Genomic DNA, 19,033 nt, shown 5'->3' with positions numbered 1-19,033 from the left:
TGAATGACACTGGTCAAACCATTTTCCTTTTCTGGCTAGGGCCAGGATGCCATGAGGTGCTTAGGGCACAACGTGTTAGGAGCTATTCACTCTTGGGGTCCAATGGGTACAGGGGCAGCCCTCTCACTACCTTGACAGGGACGTTTCCATGAGCTTCCTTAAATTCCATGCCTCTCTTCTCCTTCCCTGCCCCTTGTCCTGGTTTTTTAATCTCTAAAATAGGGACAGTGACGTCCCTGGTAGAGAAAGTGTAAGGACTCAATAACTCATACAAGTACGGGACTTAGCCACTTAGCCTCGTGCCTGGCACATTAGAAGGGCTCGAGAGATGACAGCAATGCTCTCTCCCACCACACCGTAAGTGCCTGGGCAGCTGGTCTTCATGTCTAATTCATTTTTATAGTCCTAATAACTTTAAACACATTGCATTGAAAATAGTATGTGATTAATTATGTTGAAGTGAATTAATAGCTGCTAAGTTTGAGGCATGTGGTGACCGGGTCAGTAACCAGGCAGCCAGCTCCAACTTCGAGTTAGCTCTTGAGCTGGGTCATTTCCTGGTCCACGCTGAGCATTTAGGACGTTTAGGTGAGGAGCTTTGGACAGAAGGAGTAGAGCCCAAACCTCAGAAAATTGCTGAGGTTGGTTTTCAAACTAGAACCATGAAGGAAACGGCTCCAAAAGCGGGATGCGTGCGCGCTGGAAGGATTAGCTCGCGTCTGGGTAGCAGCAGCTCATATGTGCAAAGTGGCCTGGGTTCATGCGGGCCGGTCACATCGGGAAAGGATGGCCTCCTTCTCCATCAGGCATTTGCCAGTTCCCTGGGAAGGAGATTCTTTCCTGGAACACGGAGACTATCTTGCATCTTGCCTAGAACGCCACGAAACTGCTGGCAGCTTTCGGCTCAACTGGGTGCATCCCGAAACACCACATTTATTTGATATCGAAATTGATAGTCCTCTTTTACATTGTGGTTGGGACTCATTAATTCCCAATAAGGACCGACATCGAAGGAGGAGTTTCTTCCCTTTCTCACAAAAAATAAAAAATAAAAAATAAATGTAAAAAAATGTTTCCCTGGACGGGACACAGCTCCTGTGACTGATTTGCTCTCCTGGCACAGGGCTGCGTGTTGTGTGGTACCCCGAGGCTGGTAAGAAGGGAGACAGGATCAAGAATTCCTGGGTGGGAAGGCTTTTCCCTGCGCTTACCACAATTGCTAAAACACTAGGTTTAATAGCCCAAGACTGGTCTATATTTGCATGGAAACCATGTTTGTGTGGAATTCTACTTTTTTTTTTTTTTTAATTTCAAGATGGCCATAATAAGAGCCAGACTGTTGATGAGTCTAACGATTAGAAACAGCTCCTAAACTTCCCACACAATCATGGTAGGTTCAATTCTGAGATCTTATTTGAAAAGTTCAAAATGCGTGGTGTTTATCTAGCAACCTCATGGAAGCACTCATAGCCACCAGTGCCAGACACGTGTGTGACGATTGTGGTTGCCCGGTGCAAAGACTGTCCCTATAACTAGCCACGGAATTTAAGTAAAGCAGTCTGGAGGGGTGTTGGGAAGGTTCATTTTAGTAACTGCTAAATTTGTGTCCACAAGATCATTATTAAATTGGCAAGTATGAAGCAGCCTTGAGTGTGGCAGAGCGTATACACTCCTGGATGAGCTGTGTGCTTGGAAACGAGGAGTGAGCGTAAAGAGGGTTCTTGGCTTTCAGGAATGTGGCTCAGGGTTTCAATCCCCTTTGAGTCGTGTCCACCATTACACCTGCTCCTTTCGGAGCCAGACCTGCACATTATCACCATTACTCTTCAACAGCACTGAAATTGCAATAATCTATGAAATCTGTCCTTTCCCAGTCTTTCTCTGCCACAAAACAGAATTTCCAGGAGCTTGTGGGGGTGGCAAGGGGGTGTTGAAAAATATATTCTGAGTCACCGCTTGAGAAGTTTTTATTGTGTTTTTTTTCCCCAAGTGATTCTGGTAGTGAAAGTATTATGGGTATAGAACAAGCAAACACTTAAACTGAAAACAATTAGGTAGTAAAGTCCTCTGCTTTAATGAGAGGTCATTAGTATTCATTTCCAAAGCTATTATCAACTTGGAATGTGGGATTGGAAAGGCTCTTCCAATATAGGAAGGGTGCTCACAAAAGAATCACTGTTTCTTTTTTTTTTTTTTAAGATTTTATTTATTTGTTTGAGAGAGAGCATGAGCAGGGAGGAGATGGAGAAGTGGGCTGCCCATCCGCTCAGCAGGGAGCCCAACATGGGGCTCCATCCCAGGACCCTGGGATCATGCCCGGAGCCAAAGGCAGACACCTAACCGACTGAGCCACCCAGGTACCTCTGAACCATTGTTTACAAGAGAAACAAACTCATCACTTCCATCTGTATCTTATGTAAACAACAAGATCCTAATGTAGATATCAAGACACAGCTCCACAATCCCATAGTATCCTTGTTTGTCATGAATCATGAAGTGTCACCTTTTCAACTCCTGAATGCCCAAGGAGCAAGAACAAAATTGCATGGCAAGAGAAGGAATCTAAATCAGGGATTGGCAAACTACAGTCCTAGGGCTGACCACCTGTTTTTTGTAAATAAAACTTTACTGGCTTACAGCCATGCTCGTTCGTTTACATATCGGCTGTGTTGGCTTTCATGCTAGAATGACAGAGTTGAGTAGTTGTGACAGGCAACACTGGCCAATAAGCCTAAAAATATTTATTCTCTGTGTCTTTACAGGAAAATTTTGCAGAGCCCTCGTCTAGACAAATAGTCCAATGAGTCAAGTTGTTGGCTAAAGGTCCCCAATTCACAATGCCAAGAGAAGTACTGGGTTGGCTTTGGTGGTTGTCATGCACTTCGTAATTTAAAAAATCTTATGAGCTAGTACAACTAAAACTCCTCTTCACCTTGCTTTGAAGAAGCAGTATGGAAAGTAAAATTAGGTCTCAATATATTTTATATGTTGCCTGGACTTCTAAAACACTGCTGGATTGCTTAAAAGTGCATAAGTCGATGTCATTTCTTAAAACTTTTAAAAGATGCGAATGTTGGCAACTACTAAAATATTGGCATCACGCTTGTGTCTGCACAAAATTCTACAATGCTCAAAACCACGTGCTGTAGCTATAAGTGTAGTCCTACTTCAAGTGAAACTCTTTAGTCTAAATATTTTTGCCATCTTTGAAACCAGTTTTGAGAGTCATCAAAAATCTGCAGTTTAAGACACCAGACGCATTTCTTAGTAGAGCCTTCCGGTGCCAACATGTTGGACCAATTCAGTAAAACATGCCATAAATTATATGACTGCTTTATTTGAATTAGGGGATACATTCCACAATAGCGGAGTTCAAAAGCCAGACATGGGCTCTAGGTTATTATTCATACATTGGCGATGGATTCGAATCTCGCCTTTGCGGCTCAGTTTGGCCAGCACTATAGGTTATGACAAAGAACAATGCTCAAAGACCCAAAGCAGTTAAGATTACAGTGTCAAGAGCTCTGAGTTATACAACCTTCACAAATGTAAGACAGCTGGTTGGAAGAGCCTTGGACTGGCACATCAGAAGTGAGGGGAAGCTTTTGACATGTCATTAAAGATAGGGCTTCTGACTTGATGTTGTTTACCATAAAGGCTAACTCTTTTCTTGTCATTTAAATATATTAGTAGATCATAACTAACATATAGGATTATGAACTCTATCTGCAAATGAATCTTGGTAGATAAGTGACCGGTCACAGCAGAAAAGCCATTCAGGTCCAGGAGCACATGGCCTTCCTCTCTAGACACAGGTTGGGCCATCTGGCTACATCTACAGACTTAAATGGCTAAAATCCAATTCTCTACTCATAGCTGTACTCTTGCCTAGAAGAATATTTAAAGCTTGGGATAATAACTTGGGGGAGGAAATGGTGTGCTCATGAAAATAACACTTAGAACTTAAATACAATTTTTGAGACTTGCGTCAAGAGTTAAAACGTGCAATAAACCTGCTAGGTAAGTCATAAGACCCACAGAAATACCGGCATAGGAGATGAAGTTTTCAGTCTCAATTCAAGTATGATTGGATCATGTAGCTGAAAAAATGCTCATCATTCTATATTTTTTGAAAAACTGGTCTTAATTCTTAAACTGTTCTTTCTTCATTTGAAAAAGTTCACCAGTCAAGGTATACACATCACGGAAGGCCACTTACAGACTCTCATTTTGAAGATAGTCTTAATTTTCAAAGGGCAGTTAGAACAGGGCTCATTTTCAGAAAAAGATGATTCACCGTTCTAACTCAGGACTAGAAAGGTGAGATCCTTACAGGGGAGGCTCGTAAAAGACGTCGTAGGAGAAACGGATCCTCTCAAACCCTTGGTACAGGAGCGAGGTTGGGGGATGAACGTGTCTCTTTAAAGCCAAGCAGCCGACGCTCGAAGTTGTGTGGGAAAAGCAGCCTGTGCATGTTCTGTAGCCAAATCGTGAACGCACATTTTTGTGTGACGGTCCTGCTCAGGAAGCCAGGCTCTAATTAAGATCTAGCTGGGTCAATGTTCACGAGGGGGGACATCCAGAGTGTGGGAACACTTCAAATCCCCTTCTGTGAAGACATGAGACTGTCAAAGCTTAGGAAGGCCCCAGCTGTCCATGCAGATGGAGGTGGTGTTGAGGGCAGGCGGATGGCGATGCTTGTGCACGTCAGCGCGACCTAGCTGGGACACAAGGGGAGGGTTTTTAAAGGTGGGATCGAATAACAGGCCAGTGGCCATCCCTCTTGGCAGCTCAGACCTCTTTCTTCTCTCCACTTTGGCTCTTTGTTGAGTCACTTCCATCAAGCAGGGTTCCGTAGGATAAGCCATTTGAATCTGGCTGTATTTTGTCCAACATTTGTTTCCCTGTGGAGATAATAGTCACACACAAAAAATCTTCTGTGGTTTTAGAAAGGAATACGTCTAATAACGGTTTCTCCTCTCTCTAGGCCACATTTTAGTCCCTCTTTATAGTGCTCTGTGGTTACCCTCTACACAGAAGAGACCAACATCAGGAAGAAAGGGCCCCGGAACTCTGTGTCCCTTGTCTCCGCAGGAGACAGCAGGCTCCCTGCCACACAGGGCCTCCTGTGCGGGGCATGGAAACTGGGCTGGCTCGGTCAAGAGATGAACGTGAAGCGTCCACTCATCTCCACACCTTCCTTCCCAATGTCCTTTCCCCTTTTCTGTGTTTGATCTAATGCGTGTAACAACAAAGAAAAGCAGACTTCCATAGCAGCTACTAAAAGCTGCTGCTGATCCTGTGTATGGGGCTTTATGAACTGGAAAATCGAGTTAAATGGTATTTTCTACCCAAGAGCTTCTGACCACACAAGTCACTCACAATGCCCACCTTTTCCACCAGAGCCAGTTCTGGCCTGGAACGCTCTTAGGGGATAAGAGGGCCCAAGAGGGAAAGAGAACACAGAGCTCCTTAGGTCATGTTTTCTCAGTTGTAGGGATGAGGCGTTAATGGCTTTTGCTTCAAAGTTGGGGACCTAACAGAATGGGAGAGGAAGCTGTCAGATCATCATTACTTCTGTCTAGAAACCTGTAGGTTGCCCTGATTCCCTAGCAAAGCTGGACCTACTGAGTAGGCCGGGGAGGAGGTGAAGATACAGCCAACTCTTGGCTTTGTTCTGAACATCGCTTCTGCTGTCTACATGACAACAGCAAGTTATTTCCCAAGGAGATTGGAGGACTGCAAAGAGGGGGATGTGAAGTGGATCAGGATGAAGAAGGCAAAGTGGAGGGGGAGAAGCTCTCCGTGTTCAGGTGACTGTGAAGGATGTCCCTTTCGGCCCCACCGTGCACAGGTTTCTGCAGTCTTTTCCAGAACGATGGTCCTTACCAGTCTAAGCTCCTCTCCTGGGATGTTCCTTCAAAGACTCTCCTGGTAACCATTCCCTACTCCTATCCCCACCCTTTTTCAGTTTAAGGAAACACAAAAAGAAATTTGCAACATCCCCCAAATCAAGAAAATTGGGGCCAGTTCTTTTATATCCCCAGTGGTCTGTGCAAAACTGACATTCAAATAAATGATTATTAACACTGATGGTTAAAACGTTGCCTCTGTTTTCATTGTTAAAAAGACATTTTCTTGAGGATAAAAATTATGTTTTATATTAATTTTAACACCCCAATAATACCAGCAACTACTAATTTATAAGGATAAAGTTTCCCATCATAAATTAAAGGATATACAGTTTTACCCGGAATATTTCCAAAATCAATGTAGGACTGTGGCAGATGCTCCTTTTCTCGATTTCTTGTGACCAAAAACACACCAAGGAATGATAGAAAACACCTGTAAGAGTGATATTAATAAAGAACACAAGAACACTGAAACAACCCGTGGTGTTAAATACCAGCTCCATAGTCTACATGATGACATAAATTCCACTGGTTTTGTTTTTCCTGTTTCTCATGGTAAGCTTCTAGAACTTGTCTTAATTGCTGCAGCCAATTATACTTTTTCCCCAGAACCAAGACCTGGGCAGCTTCCAATAAATCTCTGCCCCAGGTTTTTACCATCTGGAGGCTAATTCCAGCTCTAAACCCTTTGGGTAGACACTAGGTCTCATTTTCTTTCCATGCGTGCCCAGACCCATTACTGGCATGCAACATGAGAAAAAAAAAATATATATATATATCTTAATTTTCTAAGAAATTTAATTGTCCTTGGCCATAAGAATAGTCATAGTTTCCAGATCCTAGAAGTTTAGGCTTGCCCAAGTATCTTATGAAATTGGATTTTCAAGCTAGATGGTTTTCTATGCTGAAAATAGCCTGGGCTCGAGTCTGCATAATGGCCATGCAGAACACGAGATCAAGAAGCAGCTAAGCATTAATGGAGTGCCAGTCAGATCCAGCAGACGATCTGATACATTGGTGATAGGCTGTCCAAGGTCTGCTCTCTGTTTGCAAGAATGTCAGCAACGATGCCTACCAAATTTCTAGGAAGGGTTAAAGATGGGCACTCAGACACAAGAAAGGGATACTTCCAATCCGAAGTTATTAGGTCCAAAGCTAATAATCTGCCCTAGACTTAAGCTTTATTCTAGGGGATCCTACAGGCATCTGTGGTTCCTGGCTGGGTTCTAACCTAGAAATTTCCAAGAGCGAGGTAGGTCTGATTTTGCAGAGAGACATCATGGAGTAGCTATAACAGCCAGTGGTGGATTTTTCTAGACTGTGGCTGGGATTGAAAATCCCCAGGTTCAGAAGCCTCAGAGAGAGACCCAAATTAACAAGTAAAAGACATAGAGTCCTGTGGAGGATGTTAAATGAAAACTAGGTTTCTTTTAAGAGCTCAGGAAACTAATGTTTCTTATATTGTCTTTCAATTTTCTATACCTCAGGTAGAATGCCAAAAACCCACATAAAAGTAATAGGATGTCACATTCCTTACTTATGAGACATCTACTTACCCAAAAATATATATAAATACAGTTAGAAAAGCTGCACCATGGAATTCCTGATAAAATATTATACCTGTAACCAGAATAAAAGACAAATGTGATTTTAGGGAAAGAATACATATATACTAGCTACATTGTTTTTCAAATTATGTTCATGTATTATTTTTTCTAAGGATAGTTACCCTTAAAATGCACGTTCAGTAGCTTATGTTTAAAAATACGTGCATGCCACACTTACATTTTCAGTGATTTCAAAAAGAACATAGATTCATAGACTTCATATGATGTATTATTATTCTAAAATTAACAGAGTTGCCATAACTTTTGGAAATAGAAAATTCTTATCCAGTCTAGGATTTAATCCCACCAGGACAGGCAAGAAAAAAAAAACTCTAGTGACCTTTCCCACCTACACTTTCAGGCCAGGGGTCAGCAGGCCTGACCTGAGGGTCTGGGCAGACTCTGGGGCCTGGGACACAGCATCTTCTCCAGCTCAGCGGCTGGCCGCCCAGGCTGACACTCTTGGCAAGGCTCCATGCACACTTATGCCCTGGAGGACATGGGAGCCATTCTCCCCAGCTTTGTTTCTCACTGCCAACACCCTCTCCTTTTGCTTCCTTCTGGTCTTCCCTTTTGGGGGAAGGAAAATTTGGATGTGTTATTTACTCTGATAAACTTGTCTTCTCTCCCTGTTGATCTTGATGACGACCTCTTGGTCTAAGGTTCCAAAGCCTTCAGAGAGTTATTCTTTTTTAAAGGTATCTTTAAGGAGTGCCTGGGTGGCTCAGTCATTAAGCGTCTGCCTTTGGCTCAGGTGATGATCCCAGGGTCCTGGGATCAAGTCCCCGTATCAGGCTCCTGGCTCAGTGGGAAAGCCTGCTTCTCCCTCTCCTACTCCCTCTGCTTGTGTTCCTTCTCTTGCTATCTCTCTGTCAAAAAATAAGTAAAATCTTCAATTAAAAAAATAGAGTTATCTTTAAATTATGTATCATGTGGATTGAATTTGTGTGTGCATGTGTGTGTTTGTGTGCTTGTGGTGTTAGCCTGACTCATCAGCCAACAGATATTTATTGAGTCCTACATGCCGGCCATTGTGCGAGGTGCTGTGCCTACCATGATGGACAAGACAGAGTGCTATGGCCAGGAGTGCTCTCACGAGCCTGTCTCCTCACCTAGAGAATAAACTTCGTCCAGGAAGAAGCCATGTCCAGATCTAAGAAATACTGGTTGAGTGGATGAACATTTTGAGAGCATTTTTCCATGTTATGGCATACTTCCTTGTAATCATTTTAATGTTTCCATGTTATTCTAAGCAGATGCACCATAATATTCATTTCTCTAAGAGCATTTTAAGCTGTTTTGAATTTTTTTTTTTTTTGCTTTAGTCAAGTAGCAATAAACTTCCTTGTACATATTTCTTTTCTTCCTCAGTATTTTAGGATTTGTTTTCTGTTATTGCTGCTTAAAGAAGAATTTCTTTTGTAAAGAGTAGAAATGACTCTTTTTAAAAAAAAAAAATGTGTAGTAAAGGGATACCTGGGTGGCTCAGTTGGTTAAGTGTTTGCCTTCTGCTCAGGTCATGATCTCGGGGTCCTGGGATGGAGCCCCACATTGGGTTCTCTGCTCAGCAGGGAGCCTGCTTCCCCCTCTTGCTCTGACCCTCCTCCTCCCCCTCTCTCTCTGACAAGTAAATAAATAAAATCTTTAAAAAAAAGTTTGTAGTAAAATACAAATAGCCTGAAGTTTATCATCATAACCATTTTTAAGTCTGCAGTCATTGTGTGAAGTATATTCACACTGTTGAGCGACTTATCTCCAGAACTTTCTCACCTTGCCACACTGGAAGTCCATACCCATTAACAGACAGCTCTGCCTTTGCCCCTTTTCCAGCCTCTGGCCATCACTGCTCTGCTTCCATCTTCTGTAAGTCTGACTACTCCAGATCCCTCATATAGGAGCAATCATACAGCATTGGTCTATTTGTGACCAGCTTATGTCACTCAGCATAATGTCATCAAGGTTCATCCATGTTGTCGCCATGGGTCAGAATTTCTTTTCTTTTCTTTTTTTTTTTTAAGGTTTATTAATTTAATTTATTTATTTGACAGCGTATGCAGAGTAGGCAGAGCAGCAGGCAGAGAGAGAGGGGGAAGCAGAATCCCCTGCTGAGCAGAAGCCTGATGTGGGGCTCAATCCCAGGACCCTGAGATCATGACCCAAGCCGAAGGCAGAGGCTTAACCCACTGAACCACCCAGGCGCCCCAGAATTTCCTTCCTTTTTAAGGCTGAATCATATTTCCTCATAGGACATAACACATTTTCCTTTTCCACTCATCTACTGATGGACAATTGAGTTGTTTCTACCTTTTGGCTATTGTAAATAATGCTGCTACCACCCTGGCGTACCGATACCTGTTCACACCCCTGCTTTCGATTTTTTTGGATATGCACCCTGAAGTGGGATTGCTGGACTGTATGGTGATTCTATGTTTAATGTTTGGAGGAACTGCCCTAGTGTTTTCCATAGCTGCTACTCCATTTTACACTCCCAACAGTGCGCAGAATTCAGATTTTTCCACATCCTCAGCAATGCTTGTTAATTTTGTTGTTTTTTGTTTTGTTTTGTTTGTTTTGCTGGTAGCCATCCTAATGGGCGTTAAGGTGGTATCACCTTGTGGTTTTGACTTAGGTTTCCCTAGTGGTTAGTGATGTCGAGCATCTTCTCATGTGCTTATTGGTCATTTGTACATCTTCTTTGGAGAAATGTCTATTCAAGTCCTTTGCCCAGTTTTAGATTGGGTTATTTGGGTTGTTGTTGGTGGTGAGCTGTAGGATCAGAGACTAGAAACATTTTTCGGACTCTCGGTAAAGACTGTGAAACGGAGCTCCGGGAGGGCGGCACCGTGCCACCGAGCTCCACGAGTGCACCTGTGATAGCTTGCTGGTATCAGTTAGTGCAATAAGAAGAACAGTTTGTAGGCAAAATATGGTACTGAGTTTTAATCTTAAGCTAGACTTTTCGATGGGGGCAAAAAGGGAAAGTTAGTCAAGAAGCTTCACCTCCATTCCACACTTCAGCAACAGCAGATGAGTGATTGTTCCCAGAAAGTTCCAGCCTCCCTGACTCATCAATTACTTGGTGTGCTGAGTATTGACATTCCAACCCTGTTGGTCCTCCTACAAAATGTTCTTTTTAAGGGAATTACATTTTTTTACACATCTTTACAACATTAATATTAACTATTAGGCTGTCTGTCATGCCTGTAACTCTTTTTGGCCCTATTGTTTTTTTTCTTCTAGTAATTCTAGGGCACACAAATGTGCAATCTTTTATTACTTTCTTCTGTCAACAAGCATCAAATGCTAAAAACAAATCAGATGTCTTGCTATATGATCTTTCTTTTTAAGTTTCAATTTTAGGAAATAAAAGAAGGCATCAATTACTCTTAAAAACGGCCCACTAGCAGTCACATTGTCTGCCATGAAATAAGAAAGATGTGCCAATTAGGAGACATAATTCTTAACTGCTTCCAAAATGCATACATTTTGCTTTGGGAAATGAACGTCCAATCTGAGAAGGTAGTAAATACATCCAATAAGCCAGTAAACTAGGCTACATCAGTACTAGACTTAGGAGTGAGATACTGGTATCTACTGTATTTTGATTTGGATCAAGTTTCAAATTTATGATTTTTTAAGAACACTGTTGTGTTTTTTATATATATATATAATATATATATTTATATATATATAAAATAAAATTATATATATTTATATATAATATATATATTTATATATATAAAATAAAATTATATATATTTATATATAATATATATTTATATATATAAAATAAAATTATATATTTATATATTATATATATTATATATATAAATAAAATAAAATTTTATATATATATATATATGTCAGTAATACCAATTGTCAGTAAATTGTCAGTAAATATGAAAGAACTATAATAGTAGAGAAATAGAGGCCAGAGCTGCAATGATGGCAGTTTCTATTGTCATCTTCCTGGCCTGCCCTGGAACATCAGATTCAGTTTTGGATTCAGTTTTGGACCCCTCTCTCTGATCAGGGCAGTGAGGGACATGGAGGGAAGAGTTCATGGGAATAGGGATGTTTGGTCCAGAGAGAAGACACGAGAGGACCCTTCAGCTGCTTTGATTATCAGAAGGGCTGGCAAGGAGAAGACTCCTGGAAGCAGAACTAAGATGAGAGTCTTGAATTCACAGGGAGGGTAGTTTCAAGTCCAGGATAAGGAAACACTTTCCAATTATTTGAGCTCTCCAGATAATTAGCGTGATCCAAAAGAGGACTGTGCCATCTCCGGAGACAGAGAGCCCCGGGGAGCCTTCACACAAAGCAGAGTGACTGTCCTAGACAATGTCATGGAGGAAATTCGGTCCTGGGCAGAGGGGAGGATCATGAGATGTGGGCTACTCAATTCCTTATAACCTGAAGATTCCTCGAGTGTGTCGTCTACCCTGAGAGAAACTTGATGGACGCCTGGTGTGGGGGGAGTCACCGAAGGGTAGGAAACCAAGGCTCACCTGCAGTAATGGCACTGGTCGTAAAGAAAAGATGGTTGACTGGCACCACCATTGTTGTGTTGTAGAGCTTCGTGGCTTGACTCAGGAACCTAGAGCAGAAGGCACTTACTGGAGCTCTGGCTTTAAGGAACGCTCAGCAATAAGTTAACAATAACATCAAGAAACGCATGTCCTTAAGCTACAACTACAAAGGGAGAGGAAGTGCAGTAAAAGGGCATTTCCAATCAGCAGTCATAGCTTATATGCGTCTGATGGATGAGATCAGATGTCAGGTTTTATGGTCTGTTTAAACCAACAACAGTAACAATGAAAAGCAATTAATCATATTCTGAGGCCACAGAAGTTTGAGTTGGAAGTGGTTCAAGCTGCTGGACCAGTATCACACTGGAGCTGATTCATGAGGATAGACCCTAGAATCTGTTAAATATCATATCTGGGGAATAGTGTAGCTATCCATTGACATGCCACGTGCCAAGAAAGAAGATGGAGGAGTGAGGGAATGTTTAACGTTTCGAAAACAATGCTCAGGGCTCCAGCTGCAGAGCACATGTGGGAGCTCGCCGTCTCTCTCCAGCCACCAGCGTGATTCCAGCCCCCACCAGGAAGTCGTGCTGCCCTGTCACTGACACCAACTGGACAATTAAAAAAAGAAAAGAAAAAAAAAAACAAAAACTAAAATGCTTAGGTCCTATTGTAGCACAGCTGAAAAAAAAATGTTTGTGGATAGAGCCCAGGTGTGCCTGAGGGGATGTGTGTACACAGGTGCCCATGTGCACACACTTACATATATGCACAAATCTATGAACAAACACTGCCTCGGGCGGTTTCGCTCGGTGGCCAGTCATACAGTTGGAGTGTGTTCCCCGCAGCTCCAGTGGGGCAGGGACTAGAAGAAGGGGGATGGGAGTGCGGGGTACCCTCCCTTCTGTCTGCCACTGAAATTCGTACAGCCAGTTGAAAGATAACGATGTTAGTCACGAAACTCCAAAAGATACTCTAGCCCAGCTGATGAACTCAGAAGAAGAAAGGGAGATGAAACAAAGTAGCAAGGGTCAAGCATGAGAAACACACTCATTCCCATAAGGAAACGACAAATGAAACAGTGGCCGAACACTGGGTTTCTTCAGTCCTTGCCCATGTCCGACTGGTGGAGGTTAGACTTGACTGCGGGTGCCCATGGAGGGAAGCTCTCTCTTCCGGAGGGTAGGCTCTGGTTTCCTGGCACCAGGATAGTGCTGTTGCAAAGCATTTTGGGATAAACAGAAAAATTCCTGGCTGACTGAGGACAGCCTCTGCAGGCAAAGGCATAATCACGAGTGAAATGGAAGAGAAGTGACTAGAGCAGATGGAGGTGGGGGGAGAGAATAACAGAAATCTCAAAAGTTCCATGTCACCACTATTAGGCCCCAAGAGAAAAATAAAACAATCATTCCGCGATCCCAGGGGTACAAAGAAAATTCTGGCCAAGCATGCAGTGTTCTGGGGAAAGGATTTCCCTCCCGGCCAAATGTCTGGTTTTGTCCATCCCTGGGCAATTAATGAGCCTGAGCTAGAGATGAAGGTGAAGGGTTCATGCATTTCCTATATTTAGAATGAAATCCTGGATGTGGACCTGCCCCTCTGATTTATTGCTAATGACAACCTGCATACGATGGATATTAATTACAAGCAGAAGAGCATCAGGAAAGTATCAAAGTGCACTTCGCTAGATTACGGCCATACTTTAGAACTCACAAGACATGAAGGCAGGGCTCAGTAAAAGCTTCTTATTGGGAACAAAGGAGAAAACAGGGCATGCTGGCTGAGGATCAGCTGTAGACCCCTCACCCTTAGAAACCAGTTACACCTCATGTTAATTATCAACGGACCCCAATAAAGATTAAGGCTCAGAGAAGCCCTGGAAGGTTGAACGGTGAGTGAATCTGCAGAAGCTAACTTACTTGACTTGGAAAACACAAGACGCGATCATGATGATAAACATGATATAGAAGATGGGATAAGTTAGCTGCGTTTTCTCCGTCACAGAAAAAGTGATCATGCCCGAGACGGCTTTTACCGAAATAACAGTTAGCGAGGCTGAAAAAGAAAACAAGAAACACAAATAAAAAAACATCGTTGAGAGAGAATGACACAGAAATATCTCCAGTTCACACAGTGGAGCAGTCGAGAACCCCCGTTAGCCTTTCGGAATGCAGGCTCCTGTGAGGCGGTGGTAGGACGGGGCTCCAGATGACGGGTAGCTCTCTCTAGAAGCCGCGCTGGACTCTGAATTTGCTTAAATCAGCTAAAGATGGGCTGTGCGAAGGGGTGCTTTTTATCTTTGCAGCAAGATGCTTATTTTCCAGCCCCAACTGTTGAAAGGATGCCGCAGAGGTTATAATTACTAGGAGATGGGATAGTAGAAAACAATGAAGTGGGGAGAGAAAAAAAGTCAGACAGTCCTTGTGACACGGAAGGGAAAATAACTATTAAACTATACTGAAAAAATTGAAAGCCAAACAGATGAGAAAAACTGGAACGTGGAAGTCAGTTCACTCTGTGAGTTTACTAAGAGTTGTACTGAGTCTCCATATGAGCCTTTTTGTTCATAAATGTCTAGAAGTTTCATGAAAAAACTTTTTTTCTTTTGACAAAGATGGTGATAGGAAGAGGGACCAGAGCTGAGTATGCATTTCTCCAAGTCAACCATAAATCTAAGATTTACATAAGCAGCGTCTATTCTCTATGCTAAAGAGGAAGCTACCCGTAGGAGAAAAAATTTTTCATAGGTTCCAAATAGCAATGAAATGACTTGATAAGTTTATAATGTGAAAGCAATGAAGCATTTTCTAGAAGCACCATGTCTCTGTAGGAAGAAAATAGTGTTTTCTTTTTGTTTTTGGTCATTTAATGTTGCTTGTAATTCCATAACTTAGCTGAAACCTACAGAAAGTAAAAAAATGATTTTTTACATGAAATCAAATAACTGTAAGACAAAGGCAATGAGAAGGAGAAACATTATCTTTGGTGCTGTTTGTCTACCAGGTCATAATATATCTGGGCTTTATCCCTTTAAGCTTTTGAATATTTTATATATATATATATGTGTGTATATATATATATATATATGTGTATATATATATATATATAAACACACACACACACATATGTATGCATATACATGTGTGTGTGTGTGTGTGTGTTAAAATAGCAGCTGATGGCTAACAAGGGAAAGCCTCTCATATCCTTTTCAAAAAAATGAAAATATACTTTAATTTGGAGAGTACTAGGTCATACTTCCAAATTAGGCATTTTCTTTCCATTAAAAGTCATAATTAACAGAGGAGAATAGGTGATAAATTCTAAAAACAAACCCCTAGTCTGAACAAAGAGGCCCTCCCATCCAGGCCCCTCTTCATCTTAAAATGTCTTTTGACCTCATTGTTTTACATGTTTTCTACAGATTATGACAATAGTCATACTTTAGCTAATCCAGGAATTTGAAATATGTACTGTGATGTGTGTCATTTGATGGTTTAAGTTTGTAAGGTTGGCTTTTGAGGGACCTTCATTTCCTCCTCAAAATTTTGCTTAAAATTAGAGCACAATGTGGGTATGGTCTTGTGTTCTGAACAGCCAGGTTTCCCAAAGGGATCATTAATGAGAAGAAGTTGAACACACTGTTCCATTAGCCTCATGACCTCTGGATTGCAAAGGCTCTTCAAGGTCATCTAATTCAACTACCATCTGATGTTAAATTATACTTAACTGTAAAACAAAAACAAAACTAGACTTCTTTATTAAACAGCCAAACCAGCTATCGGTTTGCTACAGTTAATCACTGTATTTTCAAAGCATGTACAGTCATCAACTGATTAATCACTCTTTATTGTAACTCTGCAAGTTACTTCAAGGCTGGTCACAAGTATTTCCGTTTTAGTTTCGGGTGGGCATGTGGTTAATGAGGACAGGTGAAAATACAAAATTTAAATGCATATATATATAAAAATATAAAGTGTTTGTGTATCTTCTCTTTTTATATACAGAAAAAGAGGCTAGGAAAAATGCTAGAAGAAACTATATCCAGACACTATCAGTGGTTATCCCTAGGCACTTGGATTATGAATAATCTTTAAACTCATTATTTTGGGGGCACCTGGGTGGCTCAGTGGGTTAAAGCCTCTGCCTTCAGCTCGGGCAATGATCCCAGGGTCTTGGGATTGGACCCCCCTCCCCATATTGGGCTCTCTTCTCAGCAGGGAGCCTGCTTCCCCCTCTCTCTCTGCCTGCCTCTCTGCCTGCTTGTGATCTCTGTCTGTCAAAAGAGTAAATAAAATCTTAAAAAAAAAAAACCCTCATTATTTTAAGCTATAAAAGTTTACATGTTCCTTTAAGAAAATTTGGAAAAATGCAGAAAAGCCTGGAAAGAAAAATGAAAATCCCCTGCAATCTCAACACTCATCCCCAAATCATTTTTAACATTTGGGAGTATTTCTTCATAGCTATTTTTCCATCTCTATGTACGAATATATTGTAATATATGAATCATACAGTATATACTATTTAGGAACCTATTTTCCATTGCCATTAAGTATTTTCTATGTCATTAAATATTCTTCTAAAGCATGATTTTCATTAGCTGTGGAGTATATCTTTCCATCAATATATACTTTATCTTGGCAATTCCCTATTTTTGCATGTTTAGGTTGCATCTTTTTTTTTCTTTTTTGGTATTAAAAATGAGGCTGTGATGAATATTCCTGAACATAAATTTTGCATACCACTCTGCCAACTGCCTAGGAAAATCACCTAAAGGGGACTTTTTTAACAGCTGCTGTTCCTCTGAAATATACTGAAATATTCTGTCTTCTATAGAATACCAGTCACACTCCATCATACTGTGCAGCAGTGCTCAGTTACATGAATTTTTATATGTTTTCTTGATGTGTCTCTCTGTCTTCTTAATTCTCATCAATAGACATGACAGCAGTGCCATCTTTACCTGACATAGCTGACCTGTGTTTGAAACCTGGCCTTCTCCGTTCCCTCCTACTTCATCAATTGCTCCTTCCAGAGACTTTCCCAAATTGCCATCAATGTCTCCTTATTAGAGCCATTAACATTTCATTTATTAATTTGGCTTCTCTACATCTGAGTATGCAGAGCAGAGAGAAGGACTTCCAAGCTTTCCCAGCTTCCTGATGAGCTGAAAGCATTCTGCCTGGAGTCTTAAGATTCCTTTAAGGAAGAAGACTGCAGCCACGGGTCTGGGTGCTACCCACCAGAAGCCAGATCTCTTTCTTCCCAGTAGCCCTCACTTTCTCTTTTCTTTTTTAGTTCATTTTTTAACCTGTTACACAAACAATAATGACAATAAAGTAAAAAAAAAAAAAAATCCACCTGCCTACGGCCTCTCATTCATTTCCAGCGTACGCCTCATGCGTGCTTTTAATCACAACAGAGGTAGGTATGCAGCTGTGTGCCACTTTTTCGTTTAACCCAACACTCTACATATTTTTCAAAGCAGCTGCAGGATTTTCACAATCACTTTTTTCTTGTAAAAGTCATTGCTGATCATTGCAAAATGCCCAGCCAGCACAGGTAGGCAGAAAGAGAAGAGTGGGTGTCTTTTTCCCTTTTCTTACTGTAATGAGAACACTTCCTGGTTTTCACCAATGGATGTGCTCCAGCTTCTGGGTTAAGAGAAATAGGTTTTTTCCAGTGTCACAGAAGCAGAGAGGAGAATGGTGATGGTCGGGGGCTGGAGCAGGGCCAGCTGGGGTGATGTAGGTCAAAGGGCCCAGATGTTTGGCTTAGAAAGTTCTGAGGACCTAAGACACAGCTCTGTGGCTAGACTTAATACTGTGGTACTGTGTACTCCAAGGCTGCTGGGAGATCTTAAGCATTCTCACTGCACACACACAAAACAGTGAGATATTAACGAAATGGGGTGATAACTGTGTTCATTACCTTGGGCTCGGTAATCACTCTACAATGCAGATGCACATCAAATTATCATGTTGTGTACCTTATAAGTATATGCTGTATGTGTCAATTATTTCCCAATAAAGTGAAAATTATTAAAAAGAGAGAAATATGTTTTTAAGACACAGGTATCTCTATTCCGATTGCATTTCGAATTCTTTATTAGGAATGGATATTAAACTTCAGCATGTCTTTTCAGCATCTATTTACATGGTATTTCCCTTCTGAGTCATTAACATGATGAACTATGTTAATGGATCTCTTAAGGAACCATCCTTTCACTCCCATAATTAATTTAGTTAACTCAAAATGTTTACTTTGTACTCACTGTCCTCAGTTCTAAATAATTATATACAGCATAACACACGACTGAGTCCTCATAGAACTAATCTGGTGGGGGAAGATAACTAGAATATAAGCATATGAGTAGACTATGCAAGTACAAATTATTATAAGTGTTTCAAAGAAAAAGAACTAGAACTTTTTTCAAAGAAAAAGAACTTTTCAAAGAAAAAGAACATTAAGACCACTTGGTGTTAAGTGAAGAATGATTTTCCTTTCTGGATTCTACCTGCTAATTTTTTATTAGAGACTTTTACATTAATATTCAGTAGGGAAATTAGTCCACGGTATTCTTTTTGTGTGCTGTTTGGGATCAGTATTTATACTGATTATACAAAAAAAAAAAAAGGTGCAAACTTTCTTCTTAGGTTCTCAAGTAGTGTGAACAACATCAGAATAATCTGTTTCCTAAAGATTTAAAGGCCTGGGGTGCCTGGGTGGCTCTGTCGCTTAAGCGGCTACCTTCAGCTCAGGTCATGATCCCAGTGTCCTGGGATCAAGTCCCACAGCAGGGAGCCTGCTTCTCCCTCTGCCTCTGCCTGCCACTTTGCCTGCCTGTACTCTCTCTATCTCTCTGACAAATAAATAAATAACATCTTAAAAAAAAAAAAAGATTTAAAGGCGTTACCATCTAGGTTGAAAGTAAAAGTACATAGTCCTGTTATTTTCCGGATGTAGCTTCTATTTGCTCCATAGTTAT

General features: G+C 41.2%; 1 protein-coding gene across 2 annotated transcripts in view; it reads right to left on the bottom strand.

Annotated features, from left to right (window-relative positions):
* Positions 1-4,692: 4,692 nt before the first annotated feature.
* NIPAL2 (NIPA like domain containing 2) overlaps positions 4,693-19,033 on the bottom strand; it is a 70,307-nt gene continuing 55,966 nt past the window's right edge. For both annotated transcript variants that reach the window (XM_032858623.1, XM_032858624.1), the window contains exons 7-11: positions 13,968-14,103; positions 12,028-12,116; positions 7,469-7,532; positions 6,251-6,345; positions 4,693-4,904 (exon numbers count right to left, since the gene is read on the bottom strand). In XM_032858623.1, coding sequence (XP_032714514.1) covers positions 4,792-4,904; positions 6,251-6,345; positions 7,469-7,532; positions 12,028-12,116; positions 13,968-14,103 — 497 coding nt within the window. In that variant the 3' untranslated portion in view covers positions 4,693-4,791. The remainder of the gene's footprint in view (positions 4,905-6,250; positions 6,346-7,468; positions 7,533-12,027; positions 12,117-13,967; positions 14,104-19,033) is intronic.

The sequence above is a fragment of the Lontra canadensis genome, unplaced genomic scaffold, assembly GCF_010015895.1.
Source record: "Lontra canadensis isolate GAN:19392208 unplaced genomic scaffold, GSC_riverotter_1.0 scaffold15, whole genome shotgun sequence".
Lineage (NCBI taxonomy): Eukaryota > Metazoa > Chordata > Mammalia > Carnivora > Mustelidae > Lontra > Lontra canadensis.
The sequence above is the reverse complement of the archived record's forward strand: the minus strand, read 5'-3'. Positions and strand labels throughout refer to the sequence as shown.